The sequence below is a fragment of the Temnothorax curvispinosus genome, unplaced genomic scaffold, assembly GCF_003070985.1.
Source record: "Temnothorax curvispinosus isolate PA1 unplaced genomic scaffold, ASM307098v1 QBEX01006326.1, whole genome shotgun sequence".
Classification (NCBI taxonomy): domain Eukaryota; kingdom Metazoa; phylum Arthropoda; class Insecta; order Hymenoptera; family Formicidae; genus Temnothorax; species Temnothorax curvispinosus.
In genome coordinates, this window is record NW_020216106.1 from 1,064,016 (window position 1) to 1,087,449 (window position 23,434).

At 42.6% G+C, this 23,434-nt stretch overlaps 3 protein-coding genes across 4 annotated transcripts; 2 read left to right on the forward strand and 1 right to left on the reverse strand.

Annotated features, from left to right (window-relative positions):
- Positions 1-40: 40 nt before the first annotated feature.
- Positions 41-12,545, forward strand: LOC112455723 (transcriptional regulator ATRX-like). Its single transcript, XM_025017850.1, has 11 exons — positions 41-124; positions 490-1,523; positions 1,735-3,717; positions 5,598-5,750; positions 6,070-6,153; positions 7,606-8,713; positions 8,856-9,352; positions 9,469-9,728; positions 9,868-10,254; positions 10,510-10,890; positions 11,172-12,545. The coding sequence occupies exons 2-11, from the start codon at positions 672-674 to the stop codon at positions 11,581-11,583; spliced, it is 6,117 nt and encodes a 2,038-aa protein (XP_024873618.1). The 5' UTR covers positions 41-124; positions 490-671; the 3' UTR covers positions 11,584-12,545.
- Positions 12,546-13,182: 637 nt separating this feature from the next.
- On the reverse strand, positions 13,183-15,537 carry LOC112455776 (FIT family protein CG10671). Of its 2 annotated transcripts, none has more exons than XM_025017945.1 (2): positions 15,316-15,537; positions 13,183-15,158 (listed from the first exon to the last, which is right to left on the reverse strand). In XM_025017945.1, exon 2 carries the CDS (start codon positions 14,823-14,825, stop codon positions 13,611-13,613), a length of 1,215 nt encoding a protein of 404 aa, XP_024873713.1. In that variant the 5' UTR covers positions 14,826-15,158; positions 15,316-15,537; the 3' UTR covers positions 13,183-13,610. The 2 variants fall into 2 exon arrangements, with proteins under 2 accessions (XP_024873713.1, XP_024873714.1); XM_025017946.1 differs by lacking the exon at positions 15,316-15,537 and having other exon boundaries at positions 13,183-13,692; positions 13,791-15,297.
- Positions 15,538-15,728: 191 nt separating this feature from the next.
- LOC112455777 (CKLF-like MARVEL transmembrane domain-containing protein 4) lies at positions 15,729-23,356 on the forward strand. Its single transcript, XM_025017948.1, has 5 exons — positions 15,729-16,025; positions 19,994-20,148; positions 20,664-20,837; positions 21,356-21,454; positions 21,722-23,356. Exons 2-5 carry the CDS (start codon positions 20,014-20,016, stop codon positions 21,854-21,856), a joined length of 543 nt encoding a protein of 180 aa, XP_024873716.1. The 5' UTR covers positions 15,729-16,025; positions 19,994-20,013; the 3' UTR covers positions 21,857-23,356.
- The last annotated feature ends 78 nt before the right edge of the window (positions 23,357-23,434 follow it).

Genomic DNA, 23,434 nt, shown 5'->3' on the forward strand with positions numbered 1-23,434 from the left:
GTTTCCAGTGTGATTTTTCAGAGTGGATCGCTCACCAGATCCCGACCCCGACCGTTCATCGCGGCTACATTGTGAAGATTCGGCGACGAGGAGCCCGTTTCCCCATAAGCAGCAGCGCAAAATCGTAAGGAGATATCTTTAAATGCTATCGTATTTCTGATTTAAACGACACTTTCTTCTGACGCGAATTCTGCTCTCTGTTTATCCATTTATCCTTTTCCGATCGGTAACGTCCTCTCGCTCGATGTCGTCTACATACAATTCGCGAGGATAATTTAACTCTTGGCATATTATAAGTACTCGGTCTTTATTTTCGAGCTTGTCTAACAAAGCAATCCTTATTATACATTTACGTTAATACTAAAATGTTTTAGTTACGTATATATTTAATCACATCTTTATATAATAAAACTATTTATAAAACACAGTCGTAAATACATAGCAAATAACTTACGTGTTATTCTTTAAACGATCCCTTCTTTTTTATAGGAACCTTCGCAAGGAGGAAAGCACAATCTCGGATACATAATCCTCATAAAAAGACATCACAGAATAATCCTTTCGTGAAATACACACTCCTATCTATATACGTGTGTATATTTCCATATGTGCATTCTTGTATATGTATGACAAGTCATACATATTACATATGCAGTAATAATTGCACCTGAATGAGCGGATATTTAGAAAATATGAAAGGCAGCAATAGCAAAGATGGTGCCTTGAGTCCAGAACATGACATAATTATAAATCTGACGTCGCCAACTGAAAACAAGTTCCTGCCATATTCATTTAAATTGCCCGGAGCGTCGATCAAACAGTATCCACGGAAAAATAGATTTCGATTTCAGTACAAAATGAAAAAGTTCTGCATTGTTGGTACTACCAATACGGATAATTCGCTACACTCGTCAAATTCAAGTTCGGACGATTCTTATGATATATACAAGTCAGATTCCAGATCGGCTAAGATAATGAGAGCACTTAGTTCGAATTCTAGCCGGGAGGACTTAGGAATAAGAAAATTATTGAACTTTGACTCGACTCCGAGTCCAAAGAACAGCAGTTACGAGAATTCCGTCAGTCCCATTAACGCTAATACATCGCCATCCACATTAAATTCAAGTTTGACCGATTCCATCGACAGTAATGTCCCGACTGCGGAATCTATCGACGAAAATCAGAATCAAACGCCTCAACATAATCGGAAACATATTAAGACATCGAGCAAGAGAACTGATGTAAAAGAAAATACGTTGTCAAGATCATCTCAAGTAATGAGGTTGCTTTCAAAGGATGGAAAGGAAAGAACTGACAAGGATGCAAATCACAGAATATCTTTACATCCCTTTTGCTCGTTAAATAGTGGATTGAACAGGCCCAGCCGTGTTATAACTGCAAGTACACCCAGGAATTTGTCTCAGGAATTTAACCAGGAAGTACTCGATAGGCCACATACACCTGAAAATATAATAAACATAATTCCGGAAAGTATAAGTGCCATCAAGAAGAGCCACAAGAAGGTATATACAATTATATTTCATTATTGCCTTATGCATTGCTGTTCTTATTTTTAAACTATCTCTTGCAAATCTTTATATGTTTTATGATTTTACACGGTCTCAACCTATTATCTTATTGAAATAGAATCAAACCAAGTAAAACCAGATACAAGTGTAGATATCTTTTATTCCTTCCAAATTTTATAAGAATCTATCTATTTTTCATTCACAGGAAAAATTGTATTGTCATGAAGAACAATCATCTACTCAACAAAAGGATGTTCCCGTAAAAAATGATGACTTACATTCAAGAACGACAGAATCTTCGGGAATAGATGTAAATGCTGAAACTAATGCCACTTCTGAAAGTGAATCTCAGAAGAAAAATAGAAATCCTAAGAGAACGCTTATTTACAATTTTGATGATGAACGTCTCGATATTGGATCAGATTTTGATTGCAGTATGCAGGAAGCGACGGGAACTGATTCATTGGAAAGCGGATTGGACCAAATACAAAGTGATGAAACGCAGGATATTGATTTCAACGATTGCGTGAGTCATGAAGAAAATATGCAAGTTAGTATACATCTCGCAGATGACGATGAAGAGAAAAAAGATCGTTCCAAAGAGAATGTTTGTAATGAAGAAGCAAGTCCGCTATCTTTGCAGGAAGAATCTTCAGGTATTTGTAATGTCAATGCGACGAGCGAAAATAGAATGGCATCTCCAGAATCTAATCCAATTATTTCTCAAGACGCTAGCAAAGTAGTTACACCCGAAAACCACGTAAACGTGTTGAAGCACGTGTTAACAGAATCGATTAAGAAGTCGCATAAGAAATTGAAACATGGAAATAGAAAAACATTGTTTAAAACGAAAGATCAAGAAATGGAATTACCGAAATCTGAAATGTCACTCGAGGATGCTTGTAATGATGATCAAGATAAAAGTCAAACGGCTAATGCGATTTGCGTCTCAAGTCCGCAGAATTTCGAATTTGATCGACCAAGCACACCTGAAAATGTAAATTCAAGTAGACTCTTACTGCTTGGTTTTAATTCGGTTAAAAAGTCACATAAAAAAGACAAACGTAGCAAAAGAACTTACAGTTTTGCTGAATGCCATCACGAATATCGTAAGAGAAGTAATGATTCATTACAAAGTAGTCGAGATGAAGAGGAAAATATTGACGGAATCTCACGCAGGAATGAGTCTCTTGGAGTAGAAGAATCTCCTAGCATGTCGCCCGAAAAAAAGAAGAAGCCAAGGAGTATGTCCCTGCTGAGTAGCACACCCAAGATGCCAAGCGCCTTTGTGTCTTTAGGATGTAAAAGTATAGATGACGAAGTTCAGATTTATACTCCTATTAAAAAACCACCAGTTTTGCTCACTGTCACGGATTACGTTCTCGCGGACGAGATGTCGCAGAAGAGAGATGAATCTGCGCAATCAACGTCGAACGAAATTGATTGTTCCAGATGCGTGACACCAGTCGCACGTTTCAAGGAATTGAGAAAAAACGAAGATCTTGCATCGAAACGCGATAATGCTACAGAATTTGAGACTGATGTAAGCGTTTTGAAAACAGCGGATACTGTCAATCTGAAAGACAAAAATGGTAGATCAACTCCAATAAATATGTCGACGGTGGAGCTACTTCATAACATAGATTCTATTAAAAAATCACATAAGAAAGATAAGCATAACCATAGCAGGAGACCAACTTCAAAGAAGAAACGATCGTACATCCAAGAGAGTAGACACGTCAGTTTCACAGATAGCGAGAAGATGTTGGAAGAACATACAGCTTTGTCTCTGAAGCATCATGTCGACACTCCTTGCGCCGAAAAGGAAATATGCAGTATTATGTGTGAAAAAGAGGGAGAGAAAGCTTGTAAAGAGACTGATTACGACGATCCTCAACCGTCCACAAGTCGAGGAGCAGATGATGTTCAAAGTGTAAAAAATACCACAGTATCCAAGTTTCTGAATACGACACCTCCAAATAGCTCGAACGCGATCAAGTTCATCAAACTGCAGCATAGGACTTCCATTAAAAGGTCCCACAAAAAGGAACGTGACATGAACGCACAAACCAAGTACATTTTTATGAGCCAGGAACCCGAGTCGGACGATGGATCGATATTCGACGAAGAGGATAGATTGAGTTTTATGACTATGAACGATAGTAATACTGAAATAACGACGATACAATAGATAAATAAGTTTTATTAGTTGATGATATTATCGCGATAAAAAAAACAAATATGATTCACAAGATGCCTTAGTAATACACGTAATATTTTAATAAGGATTTTCTCTGACGAGAATTGAAGTATATTATTTTTTTGATAAAATGTAACATGCTTCAATAATATTTTTGATAAATTTTTCAATTATCAGTATGAGATAACTTTAACAGTAAATTCCGAATTATAAACTTAGAAATTAAGATTTAGGATTATCTTCGCTTTTCTGCACAATTTAATTCGGGAGAAGTTTTTGTTTTTATCGCAAAGATTATTGAAATCTTCTTGAGATAGGGTGTTGGATGTTTCTTCAAGTAAAGCGAGTACTAATATTAATAAATATTGTCTGTATTTAAAATCGTGATCATGTTCTTTTGTATACTTTGCTTATAAGTTTAGAAAGCTACTGAACATGAGAGACGCTATTACGAAGTGTAGCTGATTATTTTAGAATTCTGTTCAAGCTAAATCAATCGAATGTACAAATAAGCGCGGTTTTTTGTGTTTTGAACAAAGGATTCGATTTGAGTCGCATTTAACGACTACAGCAAAAAAAAGTGCGACTATCTGATTTTAGGACATGGATTAGGACAGGAATATCTTCCAACAGTACATTCGAATTCATTGCGATTTCATGACTGACATACTAACAGTATTCGGAATATGTACAACTTTTTCTGTAATTCACACGAGACTTGTCTTCTCAATGTTAAACGTAAATTTAATATTCTCCAAGTTTATTAATTTCTAGACTGTTTTTTTAGATTATCTTTACGTATATAGATCTGTTACAATAATAGCTCTTGTAGATTTTATACCGCATTTTTGTTATATTTTCGTATATAATTTATATCATATAAGATATATATATAGATAACTTTTAGGAAAAATTGCAATAAGAAAAAGTGTTATCAACGGCACTAGCGGTTATTGAATATTACGCTTACATTCATCATTGATTTGACATTGGATATCAATTGTAATGGCTAGAGTAAGTTTACTTTATGTTATGTAATGTACTTTACGAGCTATTTAGTTCAGTCGATATGAAAATTTAAGTACTATATATTTAGGTATTACGAATTAAGTTTTCTTTACTTAAATAAAGACAATTAGTATATAAACGAATCTCCATACGTAATCCATCATCTTGTAATATTACATATAAGAAATTAAAAGCGAATTTTCTATCGGTTAATTTAACATGGATCTTTACTTATTCCAGTTTCCAGTTTGCCATATCAACTATACTTGTTGATTTTGTGACATCCATTTTAAAGTATTTTTCCTTTATTTAATCAACTACGAGTAAGAGAATATAGAGATCCGAAATGAGATAATCTGAAAGACCCCACATCTTTTGTAAAAAGTCTTGGCGAGAAACTCGAGACCTGTTCGTCGTCTGGCTTCATTTTATCTTCATCTTTTCCAAAGGATTCAGGTTGGATCCAAGTGCGTTTAACTATTTATTGGGTACTGATCATTCGACACAGGACTTCTTGAACTATTATAATCTTTAATTATCGTGGAAAAAGGGCTCACAGTACAGTGTTCGTAGGAAATCGACGAAAATCGGAATTGAACTTGAGATCTGTCAAAATAAGTTGGTCGCCCCTGAACGGAGCCATATAAATTGTACAATAGTCTATTTCAGTCTTATTTTTCTTCTTTCGCTCATGGCTTTATTTCAATCGAAGAAGAGGCAAGGAGGATTTATAATCTTCTTCAATCTGAGAAATCCTTTTCCTTTTTTACTTCGACACGTGCGGACACGTGCTCCGACATATGCTGCAACCTATTCGTAAGAACCGTAAACTAAACTTTCGCGTTCAATCGATAATACAGCTGACGAAGACGAGCGTTCCGTACAAAAACGTCAGTGCCAATGAGATGCCGACCACTCAACAACTGATTGGTCGATCCCATTCATGGACGAACGGGATAAACGCAAAATCGCGCCCATCTAGCGATCTCAAACTCACGGCCGTGAAACGGACGGTGCGTTTCCCTCTCGGCTCTCTCGCTCTCCCTCTCGACGTTTGTGCTTTGTTCTCTTCGCGACGACGGGGGTTGCTAATTCTGCGCGACGAAAGACCGAAAGAGCGGCCAGACTCCAGAGGCCAGAGGCCAGAGAGATCAGAGAGAGAGAGCGAGGGATCCGGAAACGTGTCTCCCGCACACGGACCGGGGTGCAGGGTTACGTGCGCGTGTGAGCCGAGCACCGTCCGTCGTGGAGGAGTCTCGCGAGCCTCGCCGAGTCGGCCGAGTCTCGTCGCGGCTGGCGCGAGAGAAAAACGTCAGCATCCGCGGGTGACGCCGGCCGCCTTTGGAGTCCTCGTTACGAGGTCTCGGAGTCACCGCCGAGGCCCCGCGCAGGCCTCGCAGTAAACGCGCGACCAAGGTAAGATCGCAACCGCCGACGTCCCGTCTCACACGGACAGGACGCGGATAAACGATAACCGTGCCGACCTGTGCCAGTCCCCCCTCTTCCCCCTCCCGTCTGGCTCCCCCGCGCAAACCCGCGAATGCTACCCCGTATACCCACTTGCACGCACGCATGCACGCATGTTCACGCCCACGCGTGTCCCTCGCGTCGCAGTCTGGATTGCAGTAATCGCGAACGTCGCCTTAACCTTCCGCTTTTATCCGCGCTGACGCGACGAAGCGAGGTACTGCACGTCGTCCCCGAAAGGAAAAGCTCCCAGACGGTACCCTGGCTGCGCCTTTTATCTCTCTCGTAAACAGAAATAAATAAACAAACTTGGACTTGATGAGGTATTAGATGGATCCTGTGTACGCTACACAAGATCTGTTTAATGTGGAACTAAATGTAAGAAGTCACTCCTTTGTTCGTTTGTTAATTACGTGTATCATTACTGCAATCGATACTGTGAATCCTTTGACGTTTTGTCACCACACATGTACACTACGAATTCTCTTTAGACTTCACCAGGAATTAATGCTCCTAAATAATTAATGCACCTAAATAAACGTCATCGGAATCGTCGCAATGGCAAAGTTTAATTCTGGCCGGAAGGTAAACGAGAAGAGAGCCTTGAGGTATGATTGCTTGGAGAGTACAGTCTTCTCTTTCCGAAGAGCTTGTATTAACAGAGGTCACCTATTACAATCTTGATTACATAATTGAATTACATTTTGCCAAAAAAACAATCATTAATGTGATTAGGATATGCCATCATTGAAGCTTCCTTCATGTTTTTGTCCGTTCATCTCACCCTTCCGGTCCTGTCCCATTTTCTTTCTCTCCCCCATAGGCCCAAGAAATATTCTTTCAGGTTGAAAGTTCGTTCGCTATAGTTTCGCTAGTGCAGTATTTAAAAAACGGTTCGTGGTTTATCAGTACTTTACTTAGTTTGTGTTGTGTTCAAGTTGAAAGTTTAAAACGACACTAAAAAGTTCCGCGCAAGAAAAGTCCGGCCAAAAACGGCACGTATTGCATATGTGAGCAAGCAAAGTTCAGTTTGAGTAATAAAGTATTAAAGAAAAAAAGTTTCGAATAAAAAAAAAGAGCGAGAAAGTCGAAAGTTGTGATATAAGAAAGTATGTTCGACACGATATGGATCGCGCGCGTTGTGCCATCAAGAGCGAATACTTCACAGACTCTGATTGACACAGGTAAGCTCTGTGATGCTACTGATGCAGATTATTCAGTGCTACATACGGTCGGTACGCCTTAAAAAAAATAAATAAATAAATAAAGGCTTAAGTTAACTTACCAAATAAGAGAGAGATTGGAATGGGTTACATTTAGAGATCTAATCAAGACATTCCCCCGTTCTCGTCCGTTTGAAATTGTCCGGCCGCCCTTTTAACGAGTCTCATTAATTTACAGGCTGAAATAGAATCCGACATGTCCGACTCTGGTACGGACAGTTCCTCGGAGGGATATGACGAAGGCAGGAATCGGCTTGCTTCGGCCAGAGATGAGGTAACATCGTCACACTACTCGCATCACTCCTCCGGATCGGAGCGACGAAAGTCCGCCGCGAGTTCTATCTTCTCCGGCGGGAAGTCTCCTCGATCGCCGTTATCAGGCGACGAGTCCAAGTCGCCACGATCCACCCCGTTATCGCCGAAATCGCAGCGATCCGGGATAATGTCTCCCAGTGAAGAAGGCTCCCCGAGGTCGATCCGTAGTTTGTCAAAGTCTCCACCGCTGTCACCCTTATCGCCTTATGGCCCGCCCAAATCGCCGGCATACAACCCAAACGACTCGTCCAACCACTCGGGAAATAACTCTCCCGCTTCACCCCCATCGTATCGCAGCTTGTCTCGATCGCCCGTACAGGACAATGGGTCGTGTCTCTCCCCTTCGAACGATTCCAAGTCTATGCGCTTCGGAGACACCGAGTCGAAGGCGTCTGACCTCGAAGCGGATACGCAAAGATCTGCTGACAATTCATTAAAGTCATACTCATACAAGAATAGCGAGTCCAGGCAAAGTTCGCCAAAGTCACCCAGATCGGGTCCGAGTTCCGTCAAGTCCTTAATATCGGCGAGCTCGCCGAAGTCGTTCAAATCCGGTCCGGCGTCTCCTATGGATGATCAAGAATCGGATAAACCCTCACCGGCGCATTCAGGCCCTCGGTCTCCCGAAGACGAAAAGAACGGGTCGTATAACGAATTGGACGGCGAGCAAATCTCGGATGGAGATATTGAAGACGAACCAGAGCCCATGTCTAAATCTAAACCTACACCTATGACTCATGGCGAGGATTTGTCGGACGTATCAGATCTTGAGAGTATGGACGGTGCTGAAGAGTCCGCTGAACAGAACGCAGAAACAAACAAGGCTCAAGAACAGGATGCCAAACAAGAAACCAATAATGACGAAGAAAGTACAGGAAAGGAAGACAAAATTGCACCAGTTGGGTTGACAGAGGAAAGTGAGCAACTAGATTTTGAAGCCGATGGTCAATGGAAAGATGAGCGTGACGAAGGTAAATATATTATAAATTTCAAGCTTCAAATCCATTTCTTTAATTGAAATTGCATAGATATCTGAACATTATAATATTCTATAAATGTTTCGTTCAATAAGATACTTCTATAAAATTGCATTTACTGTTGATAAAATTATAGGTGAAACTGAGGCGCCTATTGCGAAAGAGACTAAAGATAACACAGAGAAAGATAGCAAAGATAAAGATAAAGACAGGGATAAGGCGAAGTCGAAAGAATCTGGCGAGACGAACGATAAAGAAGAAGGGGAAGAAGGGGAGAAAGAAGAATCTGAATTGGAGGAAGGGGAGCTTAGCGATGGAGATGATGCACGACCGGAGGAGACTGAGCCGAGACCAGTGTGTCGTTTTTATAGTCGGGGCCAATGTACATGGGGCGTTAGCTGTAGATTTTTGCATCCAGGAGTAACAGACAAAGGTAACTACACCATGTTCGATATGGTGAGGCCTATGGCATATCCGCCACACGCCGCCGCGCCACACGAATATAGATCGCACATCGACAGACCGAGTATGCGAGCATCATTGCCCAGTTACGGTGCTCCTACACATGCACCTAAAGTCGAAGAGACGCCGACTGAATCTGCCTGGGAACGCGGTCTGCGACACGCCAAGGAAGTAAGTTACGCGCGAGATCTTGTGCATGGCACTATGCATGTCGTTTATAATATTTTATAAACATTCCAATCTAAAATCGAATTTCAAAGAAGATATTTTCCTACCTGATTACCTAGATGATGCGTAAAGCCAATAAACGCAAAGAATCGGACATGGATTTCGAAGAGAAGAAAATGAACCTGAGTTTAGGACAGGATGAATTAGATAGAGAGGCGGGATACTATGTGAGAGCCGCTAGTCCTGAGCCGCCGGTCGAAAGATGGCCGCAACGGGAGGTACCGCGCAGAGTATCATCATCTACCAGACTTACACCAGAAAGATATGTTGACGAGCCCGAAGGATATTATCCTCCATCCGCGTCAACCGACTATTACAGGTGAGAACGAAACGATCGTGTATGACCAAGCTCTAAAAAGATTTTATTTTTAGCTCTAAAAATTATTTTTATATTGTATATCAATCCTACAAAATGCTTCGCAATCAAACTGATTCTCACTTTTATTTTCAATAACCAGGCGAGTACACTACAAAGAGTCTCGGGACTACCGGGAACGTTTTGATTATCATGGTGCGATTCCTCGTGGTGCGCATTCGGTTTCTCCGCCACCGCATAGTCGCGATCGCGAGAGGGAACGAGATCGTGAGCGCGATAGAGAACGTGATTATTATGAAAAGTACGAGAAGAAGCATAAACGGCCATCGCGGGAAGTCATTGTAGAGCGTATTCCTCCGACGAAACCTTGGCGAGAGGAAGAGCCACCTCCTGCCGAAAGGAGTAGAGGCGACGAATGGGCAGATCCATGGATGCGACGCAAGTCCCCGAGCACCGTACGCCGCAATACATCGTCTCGTCGATCCCGGCGGCAGTCTTACTCTTCCGGCTCTTCATATTCTTCAACGAGGTATTACGCGTATTCGTATGCAATTCATTATTATGTTCTGTTATCTTTTAAAGAGCGCTCTATATATAGAAATTCTCGGAAGATCTGGAGACTTATTGAGAACAATACATTCAATAGTATTTCTCACGCAAAGAGAAAGAAAGTGAGAAAACGAAAATAACACATTAGTCAAGAATTGCGTGCATTTTTTTTACCTAAATGTTTACTGTGCTACTTTTTTATATATAAAAACGTACAAGAGTATCGTCTTTTTAGTTCTAGCCGTAGCTCCAGTCGTTCTAGCTACAGTTCTTACGACTCCCTATCCAGGTCTCGCTCACCCTCCCCGCCATCTAGAACCCGTTCTGCTGGCAAAAGCAAATCCACTGTTCTTACTTCACCACCTACAAATCCCCCGGCTGTCCCCGCAGCCACACCTCAACGAGGTGCTATGCTAATGAATCCTCCCGCTCCCTCTCCTCGCCCACCCAAAGGTTCTATCTCTCCTACGGGTACGTTGCATCGACGGGCCGGATTGAATCCACCTGCCCCAAGCCCGCTCTCATCTCATCGTCATCACGAAAAAGCCAGGGAGCAAAAGGCTGCTATGGCTGCGGCTGCTGTGGCTAAGATCATTAAAAGTCGCTCTAGATCTAGGTAAAAAAAAGATGTCTTTTAAATTACAAGTAGTTAAATCTTTAAAAATATGAATGTGAAAGATATAAATCTAAAAAATTCTCATTTTTTTGAGATCATACTAATTCTGACACACGCAATTCACTGCAAAGTTATCGTCAAAAACTTCTTTTGAGAATGTAACAAAATGAGTTATGACTTATAAATCAGCGAATCTAATCTTAGGAGATGTTCCTTGATTTATATTGCATTTATTAATGTTGTGTGAAGAAAAAGAAAAGAAAAAAATATATATATTTCAGGTCATCTCACAGTAGCTCAGGATCGGAGAGCAGTGGAAGTAGTAGCGACTCGAGCGAATCGAGTTACTCGTCGTCCTCGAGTGAGGCGCGTAGAAGAAAGGGTTCAACACCGCCGATAACGCGTAAAGACTCCAAAGGCATCGACGCTTTGAAGCTGAGCGGCGCGAAGCAGCAGATTAAGCTAACACTGAAACCCACGAGCAACACCACAGCGGTGAAAAAGATCGACCGTAGTGCACTTATGGCAGGTAAAAAGCGGAGTATCGAGTCACCGCCGTTAATCGACAACAAAGCGCAAGTGGCCGCGGCGGCGGCCAAAGCCGCCAAGAAGGCGAGCTCGCGACGCGAGGAATTATTAAAACAACTAAAGGCCGTGGAGGATGCGATTGCGCGTAAAAGATCGAAAGTTTAAAATCAATTCGATTGATGTCAGCGTGCGCTCTTTATGAACAGGGATCGAAAATGGTATATCAAATATCAATCTCATGTATAATGATAACCGGAAAAAAAGATTGATATGAATTCTGACATGACATATAACGTATATCAATATACAGATAATTTTCCGGTAAAATTAATAAATTAATTAAATTTGCAGCACTCATAGATATGTATTTTGCAAAAAAATTTATTATATATTAAATATCGGGATATATGTAAAGATCTTTCTCATACCTATTAATGAAAAACTAAACTTACCGAAATTACAGATTATTTTCATTTTTTGAAAGATAATACAATTGTAATTAGATATCGATATACAGTTACTAATTAAATCATTTCGTTTCGGTATTCGATCTCTGTTCGTGAATGTGGATAAATACGTATGTATTAAATGTTATCTAAGTACACTGTATAATTAGCTGCCATCACCATCACGAAATAACGAAATATGTGAGGCCTGTTAGATTGTGATGGTATATATAAGCAAAAATGTTCTCATTTTTACAATACAGGGTTAATTCCCATTATTTACGTTTTATTTCTTCACTAAACTTCTCTTTTTCTTAGGTAGACGCTTGAACATAATAATTGGTACTGTACAGTCTCGTCGCGATTTTGTTTAAGTAACACTCGAGTGATTATTTTTATGTAAAATGTAAAACATAAGAAATACATTACGCATATCGAGGAAGTATACAACTTGCATCTTATTGCACATGCATAATTAATTATATCCATGTTGGTTAACTGAATTCTCGTTAACACATGTGCGCATAATAAGTCTACAATCGCGATGAGTTACGATTTTTCTAAAAGCCGATTAGTGAGGTGATATTAACCGATGTAAATTATATCTCTGTACAAATATCTATTAACAAAAATGTCTACTTTTATTCTAATGTCAAAGTATTAAACATCGATTGTCAAAGATCTCTATGTTGCCAAATATGAGAATTATTCTGCTGTACTCGTAGGCAAAATCAACAATAGAAAATTAATTTTGTTACAAGTATAATAGGCAGTGCTGCTAAATTAATGTCATTTTTCACAAAGTAAGGACAAAATGACTTTGCTAATACAAGCTAATAATAATCAATTAGAGCTATCTGACGTTGTTACTTTTCATTAATGGACAAAGAAGTTTCGATCTGTAACAAAAGGATGAATTTATTACAACAAATATTGCAAATTATGTATTTATTTTGTTATCACCATATATTATTTTGTTATCACGTTTTTTCTCTGGAAAACAAATTGTTATTTTTCATGATACAATTCAGAATGTGGAGATTTTTATTATTGCCAAATTAGAAGCATTTAATAAAAATGATTATTGACCTGCTATTAGACAATCTTCCGTCTAACAATGCGAAAGAATAATTTCAATAAGAATATATACTCTCTTAAATGTAGCGATTGTACCACACGCAAGGGGAGAAAAATAGTTTTCATCACGAAAACTTATATATATTTTGTACTTTTCTTCCGTGTATAAATATAGCACGGTATATAGACGCTACGCTTATTCCATGCCGTAAACAACCTGTGAACTTAAGAAAAACGGACGCTTTGTTAACAACAGACTTTATTAAATATAAGTTACAAAACAAAATTCAGAAGAGTGTTACCGAAGACACTGACTTTAAACCCTAAACAAATAAAAATCTTTGTTCTTCTTAACAACAATCCAACAACCGAAAAAACAGACGCATATTCCTGTTTATTATTCTACAATTATAAATAACTTATCAAGGATATCCTAATGCACATGCGAGTGTGCATTTGAAATTCTTTGCTTACGTATAGGAAACCGAAGGAAGGCATCCTTCAGACGAAATTATATTTTATACTATTCTTACATTCAAATCGACCTTTGTACTCAGACATAAGGGAACCCTATATCCGGATACTTATTTAAATATCAATCGCCAAATGTTTAAGTACCAAGGGAACAAGAATCGTGAAAGCGATCAGTTCGTCGAGGGCGACGCGTTTTTACAACCTCGGAGCAGACATCGACATGTCGAGATCCACTTGTCTAGGCGACGGGTTTGGTTCCGCGGTCTCTTGCGTCGTTCTGAAAATAGGCATTCCCATGAACCTCGGCTGATTGGTGCCGTTCAACGTGCTGCGTCTCACCCTGGCGCTGATTCCTGGCACCGGATTCGTCTTTACCTCGTTGTACTTGAAGAGGCCGTCACCGGGTGCCGGGAGGCCGATCTTCGGCAGTTTGTACCACCAGTGATACGTGACGTACCACGTGACGACCGCGGCTACGCCACCCAAGAATTTCTCAATCATGATGTGATAGTAGAGCATCGTTGACACTAGCATAACGTCCCACAGCAGCTGCTGCACCGTCATCACCAGAAAGAGGCCACGTAGATACGGCGTGAGCGCTCGGTGCGCCTTCTTCAGGAACTCCAGGTCGTCGTCGGAGAGATTTCGCAGTGGACCGGTGCTGGTCTCATTCGGCACAGACCGTGTATGTTCTTCCCGCATTATCAAGTCCTTAATACCTTCCCATCCCAGCAAAGAGGAGCCTTCCTCAGCGAGGATCAGGCTCGAGTAGATCAAGATAAACGTGTGCCCGGATATGTCGAGGCCGCTCCAGAATCTACCCGACTGCAGGCACCTGGCCTTGGACTGCATCTGGATGTCGCGGGTGCCCAGACACCTGCCGTAATTAGTCTCGATGTAATTGAACAGCTTCGTCCAGACAAGCCAGGCGACAGTGGCGAGTACGATGCGGGCCAGATGCCTCAGCAGGATCGGCCGACGGCCGCAGCCGAGCGTGTGCGCCGTCAGGACGACCCAGGGCACGATCACGGACAGCAGCCAGCCCCAGCCCCACTTGACGAAGTACTGATTCAGGGCGTTGTCAGACCTGGAGAAGTAGGTGCGTGGCATCGCGACGAAGTCTGCGATCACGGAGACGATGAATATCGTGCCGCAGTAGATGGCCACCTTGAGCCGGGTGTCGAAGAGCAGCGACTTCTTGCACACGTGCAGCAGCATGGTGACCAGGATGAGGCCGATCGAGCTCGGCGCCGCGGTCGGTCGGGTACCACCGCGGTCCTCTTGCTGCGCGCCGCTCGGTCGGAAGTTCATCCGGCTGGTCAAACGCGGGCCACCGCCGCTGGTGTAACCGAACGCACCGGCGTTCCCGGAGGACGACGTGTGGATGCTACGTCGCTTACCTGTCGCCATCGTCGCGCTTCGAGTTCGGTTATCGACGCCCGACGTCACCTAGAATCATCGCACTGGGCTAACCTCTTGGATCAGAAACACGCGCACCACAGTGTTCCGTGGAGGTCTCCAGCGCGGGGTTGACTGTTACGAGGGTCTCTGATTTCTCCAGTTACCGCGGACTCGGGACAATCTGCTCCGTCATCCACTGGTTGACCCTCTCCCCACCTCGTTACTCCACATCACTATGTGTGCCATGGATATGTTCTTTGCTCCCAGCCCCAGCCAGATGATCCCTGCTATAGTTGTAGTGGAGTAGGATGCAGACCTTTGCACCGCTATACTTCCTGCTTCCTGCACTTATAAAACGAGATTGAGTATTAGACAATGAGGGGGAAAAGAGAGAGAAGCTTCTTCTTCTCTTCTTCTTTAATATAACGGATAATGGCTCCCGACCTCCACTAGGATCGATTCGGCCATGATTCAAAGAGAAAAGCTGAAAAGTACATACAAAAAGTTAAGAACGAGGTTCATGACGTTCGCCCATGTGGCTATGTGGTGACCGTAGGCGTGATATAAATAAATGTAGGCTCTATTTCAATTTATTTATTCGCTATTCGACCTTGTCAGCCGTTTTGAAGTAAGCTATATCTGCTATATCAGAATACCGTCTTATGTCGAAAACTTATACAGCGATAAGAGGCTTTATTTTTATAGCAGCACGATATCATAATTTTTGCGTTCAAAAAGCACATTTATAATTAAACGCATGACGTATGTGTAATTAAAGAGAAGAGAAAAGATGAACGAAGCTTCAGCCGCAAAGAACAAGCTTATGCGTATGTACGCGACATTAGTGCGTTTTGAAACTCATTCTCGAGCTCCCTGGTGTGTCCCTGGTACAGCCCACGAAACTGTCGCGTTTCCCTCTTGTCTTCGCGCACTTCGTGGACGGTTATCCCGACGGGAACGATCGGTCGGAACTCGGAGCGGAGGAAGAAGGGGGGGAAAAACACGCCGGGACGCGGAGCGGAGATTCGAGCGAACGATTGTGGATTGTGCCCGAGTTGTTTGCGGCTCTCCGTTGGAATCGCGTGTCGCCGAAAGAGGAGAAGGTGGAAGCGTAGCGTCGTCGCGACGACTCGCGAAAGGGATTAAGCGCGAAGTGGAGAAGAAGGTGGCGAAAGGAGAGCCGGAGAGGAGCAGTAACAGGTGGAACAGGTAACAACAAAAGTTCGTTGCTCGTGCGTCTGCGACGCGCGTTCGCGGCCGCCTTCGCGTCGCTCGCGGAAACGTTCGCGCTCGATTACGCTTACGCGCGGACCGTTCGCGGTTCTCGCCTTGTCGCCTCATTCCGACGATCGTGCAGCGATCGCGGAGTCGACGTTTATTCGCGAGGCGACGCGACGCGCGGCGCAGCCAGTCGATAGCCGTCGCTAATTCGACGCGTAGACGGCGTAGAGTAGACGGTCGTTCGGCCGTCCCCGGCTCCGACCTCCCCTCGCCCGTACGTGGGAGAGCGTCGCGGGGCGTAGCTCCCCGCGCGAGGCCGCGCGAGCGGTGATGATGAATGAGGGAGTCGAGGGAGATCGCGTTGACAGCTTTCCACGGCCGACTTGGAACGAGGACGGAAACTTCTCCGCGCGAATCCCGCGAGTGGAGTAGCTGACGTTTTACATTTGTTTACGAATTTGGTCGCTCGATCGCAATCGAGGAAGTTCGTGACGTATCGTCCAGTGATTAATATACAATATTATACAAGATACTTGAGATAATGTTAGATTAAGAGATAATTGTATTAACTGCGCGTCGATTCTCGAAGGCGATTCTCTTTCTCGTCCAGGGAGGTATACAGATCTTAGGGATTTAGGCCTGTAAGCAGCATCATTGCTGATGCCTCGCCACTTGAGATCCAATTCTTCACAATGATTTTGTTTCCACGTATAAGATTTCGTTTCATTTGCAATAAAATTATTATTGAATTTAAGATAAATCTCGAGTCTCTGCAGGTCTTAAGTGGTCCTTAGATTCCATCCAATCAACGAGGTGATGACTGTATAACATCTCGAGGTCGTACTTAAAACGATACTGAATGCCCACAGATTGGACTATGAACACTCTTAAGACATTAAGAAGTCATAAACGTCAATTCCGATAAGCCAAGATATAAAGTCGTTCGACGGTTCCGGGTTCCGGGAAAATTCTGATACACGGCTGTAAAGTCAAGCATTGGGGAAAGGAAAGGGAGCCAAATCTTTGATGGAAATCGATCCTCACGACGGGGCGTCCGATATGGCGTCGCGTCCGTCGAACCCCGCCACCGGGGTTCTCTATCGGCGTGGGTCGCGTCGTTAGATTCGTATCCCGCATCTCGTTGCGACAACAATGTCAGTCCTCCACCCACGCGCGTTGCATACATTCCATCCCCGCGACACCCACCGATATCTCCCTGCAACCGTGAGATAAGACGCGGTCTCACGCGCTTTTGATCCGCAGTTCTCGCCTGGAGTAAACTCCGGTCGGCCAAACTCCGGTTAATTTAATCTTCGACTAATCCTTCGTAATGCCACGCGACTTGGAAGTTACCCGTATACCTAAACTTTTTAAGTCTTGGTGATTTAATCAATTTTTCCATTTAATTCTTTTACTCTTGCTTGGATAATTTACTTACTTTACTTACTTGAGTAACTTTTTTTTACAGAGCAAAAGAAATCCGATTATGAAGGATTAACTCGTAGACGCGACGATTTTTTTTTACAGTTAGAAATTTTACCGCAAGCGATTCTGCCGGCTGAATCGATCATCGTTTCATCAAGCTGGATTGCCTGGATAAATCGCATTGTAATTTTATCCCGATGACGGAAGGCGGAAAGGAATTTACGTTATGTTCGTGACGCATGAATAACAATATAGCGGGATTCGTCGATGAAATGTGAAATAAGAGATTCATATAATGTGGAATATGAGCCATTAATAATTCAAAACCAAGTTTTAATCAGAAGCGAATTTTGGAAGATTTAATTTAATTGTGCGTCGCATGCCAAAGGACGTGATAATTTGCGATGAGTTTAACTTCTTAGGGGACCTCTGGGGTATTCAATAAATTCTTTCTTTTGAATTAATTCTGTATGCGCTGTGCCAAGTTACTAAAAAGATCGTCTTCTTATTATAAAGATATGAAAAGATATTAATGATGCAATAATATTTATCATATAATTTATAGATACTAACGGTAAGTCTCGGTGACTTTAGGGATCAGAGACGACAGGACGCATTGTGTACGCTCGATGAAGCGCGGTATTTGCCAAATTTATCAACGTTCTGACGTTTTCGCCCTGTCTTTCCCACCCGCGTCGTGGGAAGATTTTAACGACCACGTGCATGCACGGCCGCACCTCGGCCGCGTTGTCCCTCCGCCGTGAACTGTCACCGTCTATTTCCAGTCGGAATGACCTCACGCTGCGAGATTAAGTAATTCCCACGCGGCACGCGCCTCGAGTGACATAATAAAGAGACGCCGCGCCGCGGTCTCTAACCCGAATCCCCGAGCATCTTCGAGTCACTTCGAGATGCTCGCGATCTCTCGGGACGGCACGGCATCGCTTTCTCGGTTCGCTCGCAAGTACTCTTTTCAAAAGCCACTTAGATAAAATGAAAAGAATTGAGCGACGTCGCTCTTGGTTACGTCCTTCTAAGTTCTATATTATAAAATAAACGATTTTTGAGGGAAATTATTTCAGCAACGTCACGACTGGGGATCACCAGACGCGTCGATTATCCGTGTCGTTATCGTCGACGCAAACGCGTTTACGCCTTTTACGCCTGCACGATAGCCCTCGTAATCGATCCGCGTTTTCATTTTCTCCGTCCCTCGGCGTCGATCGCGGTGCATATCTCCGGCAACCAGCGTCCCCCTTTCCTCTCCCTTCCCGCGCGTGATTTCACATTAATTGAGCGTTAATTGTGGGAAGCGCGAAAGAATTACGTGTTCAGGTGCGTGTGTCCTTCGTGCATGCATCGAGTCGATCGATGCTTGACGTACCGCTGAAACTTTCAGATTTATGCAATTTTTAATAGCATTTTTCAAATTATTTATTGCATGAGCATTTCGAAAGGTAAAGTGATCAATAAAATAAGATGTAGAGGAAATTGTTAAAGGAATAAGCTAAATGTGCTCTGGTATTATTGTTAAAAAATATATATAAATTCTATTTAGCTTGAAAATTTTTTTTCTAATTAAAAATATAAATAAAATTGAGATAATACTCGTTTACTTTGGCTTTTAAAAGGCTTATTTAATAAAATAATATATAGTTATATAGTAAAATAATATATATTATTTTATTTGTGAGAATTTAATATTTGATATAGAAGACACGTGTAATGCAAAAGATTTCAGAGAATGTTTACGATGAAGGCCAAGCGATCGTCTTAGTTTGTCGAAAGTGGACTAGAAGAGTAATCTTTTCCAGTAAAGGAAATCGTGAATCAAAGAGATGCAAATACACAAAGGCACGCATTCGCGAGACGTCGTGCCACGGTGCGTTATAATTATAAATAGATGACAAGTTGTTTGGGCACAATCGATAACGCCGGTTACGATAGTAAATATCAGAGCGTGTGCTATTTTCTCCGACATCCGCGCGAGGAGCATCCCCGACGTGGAAGTTGCATAAAACACGTCCTTCGGATGTTTTTTTGCAGAAATAATTTTGCATCTCAAGTGGTCAGTTTAGAAAATATATCACTCACCGCACTCGCTCTTTTACCCTTCTCGGGTTCCCGGTATCAAATATCTTTAATTAAGGATCGATACGTTATTCACACCCCCCTCTCCCCCGTGGAGAGAGAGAGCCTACATTTATCCAATTTCCTGAAATAAAATCCTCGGGGAGAACAAGGCTCCGAGGAGGCGAGCGCTTTTTAAGCGCGTTGGCCTCGATACGCTTCGCGTTTGCAGATCTAGTGCGCGTGTTTGACAAACGCTACCGTCGGCGGATCTTTATTTTAAGGTCCATATTTTCCTCATCCCCCGCGTTCGTGCGGCTCGGTCGATGCTCGGTCGACCGTTCCACTTGAGACGCGCCCTTACGAAGAGTCACCGACGTCCTCGCGCGTATCGGATCAGCGTGACGGCGATTTGCAAGACCGGCGAGGTGTATCGTGTACTACGTATTATTGCGTTACAGTTTTAGAATAACCGGAGAAGATGGATCAAGGTTTCCCGGGGCAGCACACCACCACGACCACCGTGACGACTTCCACCACGACGACTCAGCCCAATGTGCGGTTCGATCCGTCATATGCGAGGACGTTGCCTGGTATATTAAAGATCGTGCAAGTGGTGAGTGCTGCGACCTACGTTTATTCGTCGCTTGTACAATCTTGTAGTAATTCTGTCAAACAATTCGCGAGAAATATTTCAATTGCTCGGTCCTAATGTTGTTAATAAAAGATTATGAGTCATAAGTTAATCATTAAAGTCCAACGTGAAAGATGCTAAATATAAATCTCTTAGAATTGAACATTTAAAGATAATGCTCACAGATAAAAATTTTAATTAGTCGAAAGATTATCAAGAACTAGAAAATCTATTAAAAACCAGCACGCTTGGCCCGTTAATTATACGCAGTGTAAATAATTTAATTATGTACAAAACGTACATGTTGTTTCTACCGTAAATTAAGATTACGACGGCCGGTGTAAAGTACCCAGGTTGCGTCACGGGCTATAATGGATTCTTAAATCTCTCACAACGGTTGCAAGAGCGAGGCTTTGTATTTGGGCACAATGCATGCTCGCTCAGCTGCGCAACAGAGAATTTTCATGAATGATAATCGCGCCGGGGTCTTCTTTCAGGTACTGAATCTCTTGGGATTTATATGCATAACGGTGTCGACTCACAGCAGCCACAGCCGGGGAGGATGGTTCAATACCGTGGCCATGGTCGGCTTCTGGTTCACGGGGATCCTGCTCGTTCTCTATCTGTTCCACATTGTGGAGAAGTTTTCCAGGATCCCTTGGCTTAAGATTGTAAGTCACTCGTCGTTCTCACAGCGCGCTGTTAATCGGCTGTCTCTTGATCGCAAGATTCTTTATCTCATTTGCGTAAAGGCGCGCTTAAAATAAACGCAAATAAGAACATAAGTAGGCAGTATAGAGAACAGGTTGTATTCGATAACACCGATGTAACACGAATACATGCGTGTAATAAGAGCAGGGAGTGAAAGCCCGCTAGAAAGTTTCTACGTGCGTATAGGAATGTAAAAATCGACCCGCCACTGCGGACTTTTATGCTTACGGGTGAACGATTGATCGCGACGTAACGAGGGCGGTCACCGTCGATGCTGTGCCGAAGATCGTTCATAATCAGGTTGACCTTTTAAGAATGTCGGGGTTACGTATGGTATTACGTAGGCATCTCATAATGTCGTGTAGTAACGTCTCGACAGATTGCGCGTTTTACGAACTTGACTGCGCCCGAACTCAGTTTTATCACCATTGAGAACGCTATCCATCTGTATGCTGTAACTTAATGCATGTAATTTCAGGAATTTATATTCTGCACGATATGGACCGTCTTCTACTTGCTGGCCGCTTCCCTCGCAGCCGACTACGCACGTTACACGGAGGCTTTCGGTGTTGCTGCGGTAGGAATTATTTTATGTATCTTTAGGATATTATTGTTATGTTCTGTCTCGGTCAACGTAAATGTCGAAAAACATTTGGCAGACATTTAAATTTTCTTATAGAAATTAAAAAAAAGACATAAATCGCCGCAAAATAATATTTTAAAAAGTGTAAATCTTATAGTTTGTTTTTAAAAACCTTTTTTGCTGTTTAGAACTTTTTTTATCAAAGTAGTAGGCAATTGGATCATGCTCTCTGTGATGTTTAATACTGAGATCTATCCGCAGTTCTTCGGGTTTTGCGCAATGGTGGTGTACGGCTACGACGCTTGGCTGAAGTTTAAAGCGGCGAAGAGCGGAGCGTTGGCGCAGGGCCAACACACGCCGAAACAAGTGTCCGCCGTCACTAGCCCGGCGTATTAGATATGCAGGAGAGAAGAGGGCCCACAGCGGAATGGACCACACCGGTCGATCGATTCGGACCGATCGATCGATCGACACATATCGTTACCTTTGTGCGGGGCCAGCTCTTTTTGTAATTCCGGCGCGTTTCTCTCGTACGTTTCTCTCATGTGAAACGTCAATGCGACACGCACGATGCGCGTGCGAGGCGCGTGCTCGTGCGTATGTACGCTCGTTTATCCACGCCCGCGCACGTACACTCGACTTTCTTTTCGTCTCTTTTTTTTTGTACTCTGTAACATGGCAATAATCTTACACCACGCCGTAGTATTAACTTACATTTTAATGAGAAGAAGAGGGCGACGCGGCCGCGTGCGCGTGTTATTCGCCGTCGAACAACGATTGTTAATATTTTGTAATAATATTTGCCGCGTCTTTACTTTCGATCAACTATTATTTATGCGATGATGTATGTGTACATATATATATCTATATACGCATAACAAGTCTGTAAACGTTGTTGAATCCGTATCTTAAATTATTGTTGGAACCGAGGCGACGCTTAAGCATCGTGGTGGTGGTGGTGGTAAACGACGATGCTCGGGTGCATTTTAGCGCGAGATCGAGTGCCGTTGCGCGCGCCGCGCGAGTGCTAGTTCTATTTTAATCTTCTAGGTTCTTGTTCGCAACCGGGCCGATCAATTTCATCTTCAGTGATGTTTTCTACATTTCTACTAACGAGACATTTCCAGTTTCGTGGATCTCTATTCAAAAATTTAAAAAATTGAAATTTTGGAGAAACAGTTGAAAGTATACTAGGTGTTTGAACTTTAGAGAGCGGTATTTCTATATAAAATGACCATCCAATGCGTTCGGCCGTTTGCAAGCAAGAACAAAGCATGCAAAATTAAGATGCTGAGAGAATTTTTCCTCGTTATTGTCGTATGTAGCTTCTATAGACCGTCGTTTAGATTTCTTAGATTGTTCGATATCGCTCTTTGCAAGCTCCTAACACAGAGGGAGGGATCAAGAGTGCAGCTATGACTGCGCGATTTGTACAGGGAGACACAAGAAGATAATGTAGCGTGATTACATATATATACACACACACACATAATAGACGCGTTACTTGGCTCGCGACGAACATATCTGCCGCATTTGTCATATCGGATCGCGTTACTCGGCATGCGTAATCTCGCAGAATGACGCTTACGAGATTTTCTCTATGTCACAAACGAGAATAACTTGTTACGATATATCGAAGAGTAGTAGACACTCTGTTGCGATTCGCGTAAACTGTATATATTTATTAGTTTGTTACCTTTATTCAGAATCTCGAACCTATACAGGTACAACATCGATATGTACACATCACGGTATACACTTATATCAATGTCTAGTTAAAAATCTGACGAGAGATCTGACGTGGATATTAGTATGCATAATAATGATCGGCGAAATAAAGTCTCAACGTCGGTAAATGTATTCAACGAAATAAATGATTGATTGTTGTTTCCTGGACGTGGAATTCGGTTTGCTAATGATCCCTTTTCAATGTGGGACGGATGCATTATGTCAAGATGTCTGTAAAATATTGCG

Excerpts from the sequence above, each read along its gene's own strand:
- LOC112455723 (XM_025017850.1), top strand. The coding sequence starts at position 672 with ATGAGCGGATATTTAGAAAATATGAAAGGCAGCAATAGCAAAGATGGT. Across the intron at positions 9,729-9,867 it reads GCGTCAACCGACTATTACAG|GCGAGTACACTACAAAGAGT; the intron begins GTGAGAACGAAA and ends TTCAATAACCAG. Across the intron at positions 10,891-11,171 it reads AAAAGTCGCTCTAGATCTAG|GTCATCTCACAGTAGCTCAG; the intron begins GTAAAAAAAAGA and ends TATATATTTCAG.
- LOC112455776 (XM_025017945.1), bottom strand. The coding sequence starts at position 14,825 with ATGGCGACAGGTAAGCGACGTAGCATCCACACGTCGTCCTCCGGGAAC.
- LOC112455777 (XM_025017948.1), top strand. The coding sequence starts at position 20,014 with ATGGATCAAGGTTTCCCGGGGCAGCACACCACCACGACCACCGTGACG. Across the intron at positions 20,838-21,355 it reads GGATCCCTTGGCTTAAGATT|GAATTTATATTCTGCACGAT; the intron begins GTAAGTCACTCG and ends ATGTAATTTCAG. Across the intron at positions 21,455-21,721 it reads AGGCTTTCGGTGTTGCTGCG|TTCTTCGGGTTTTGCGCAAT; the intron begins GTAGGAATTATT and ends ATCTATCCGCAG.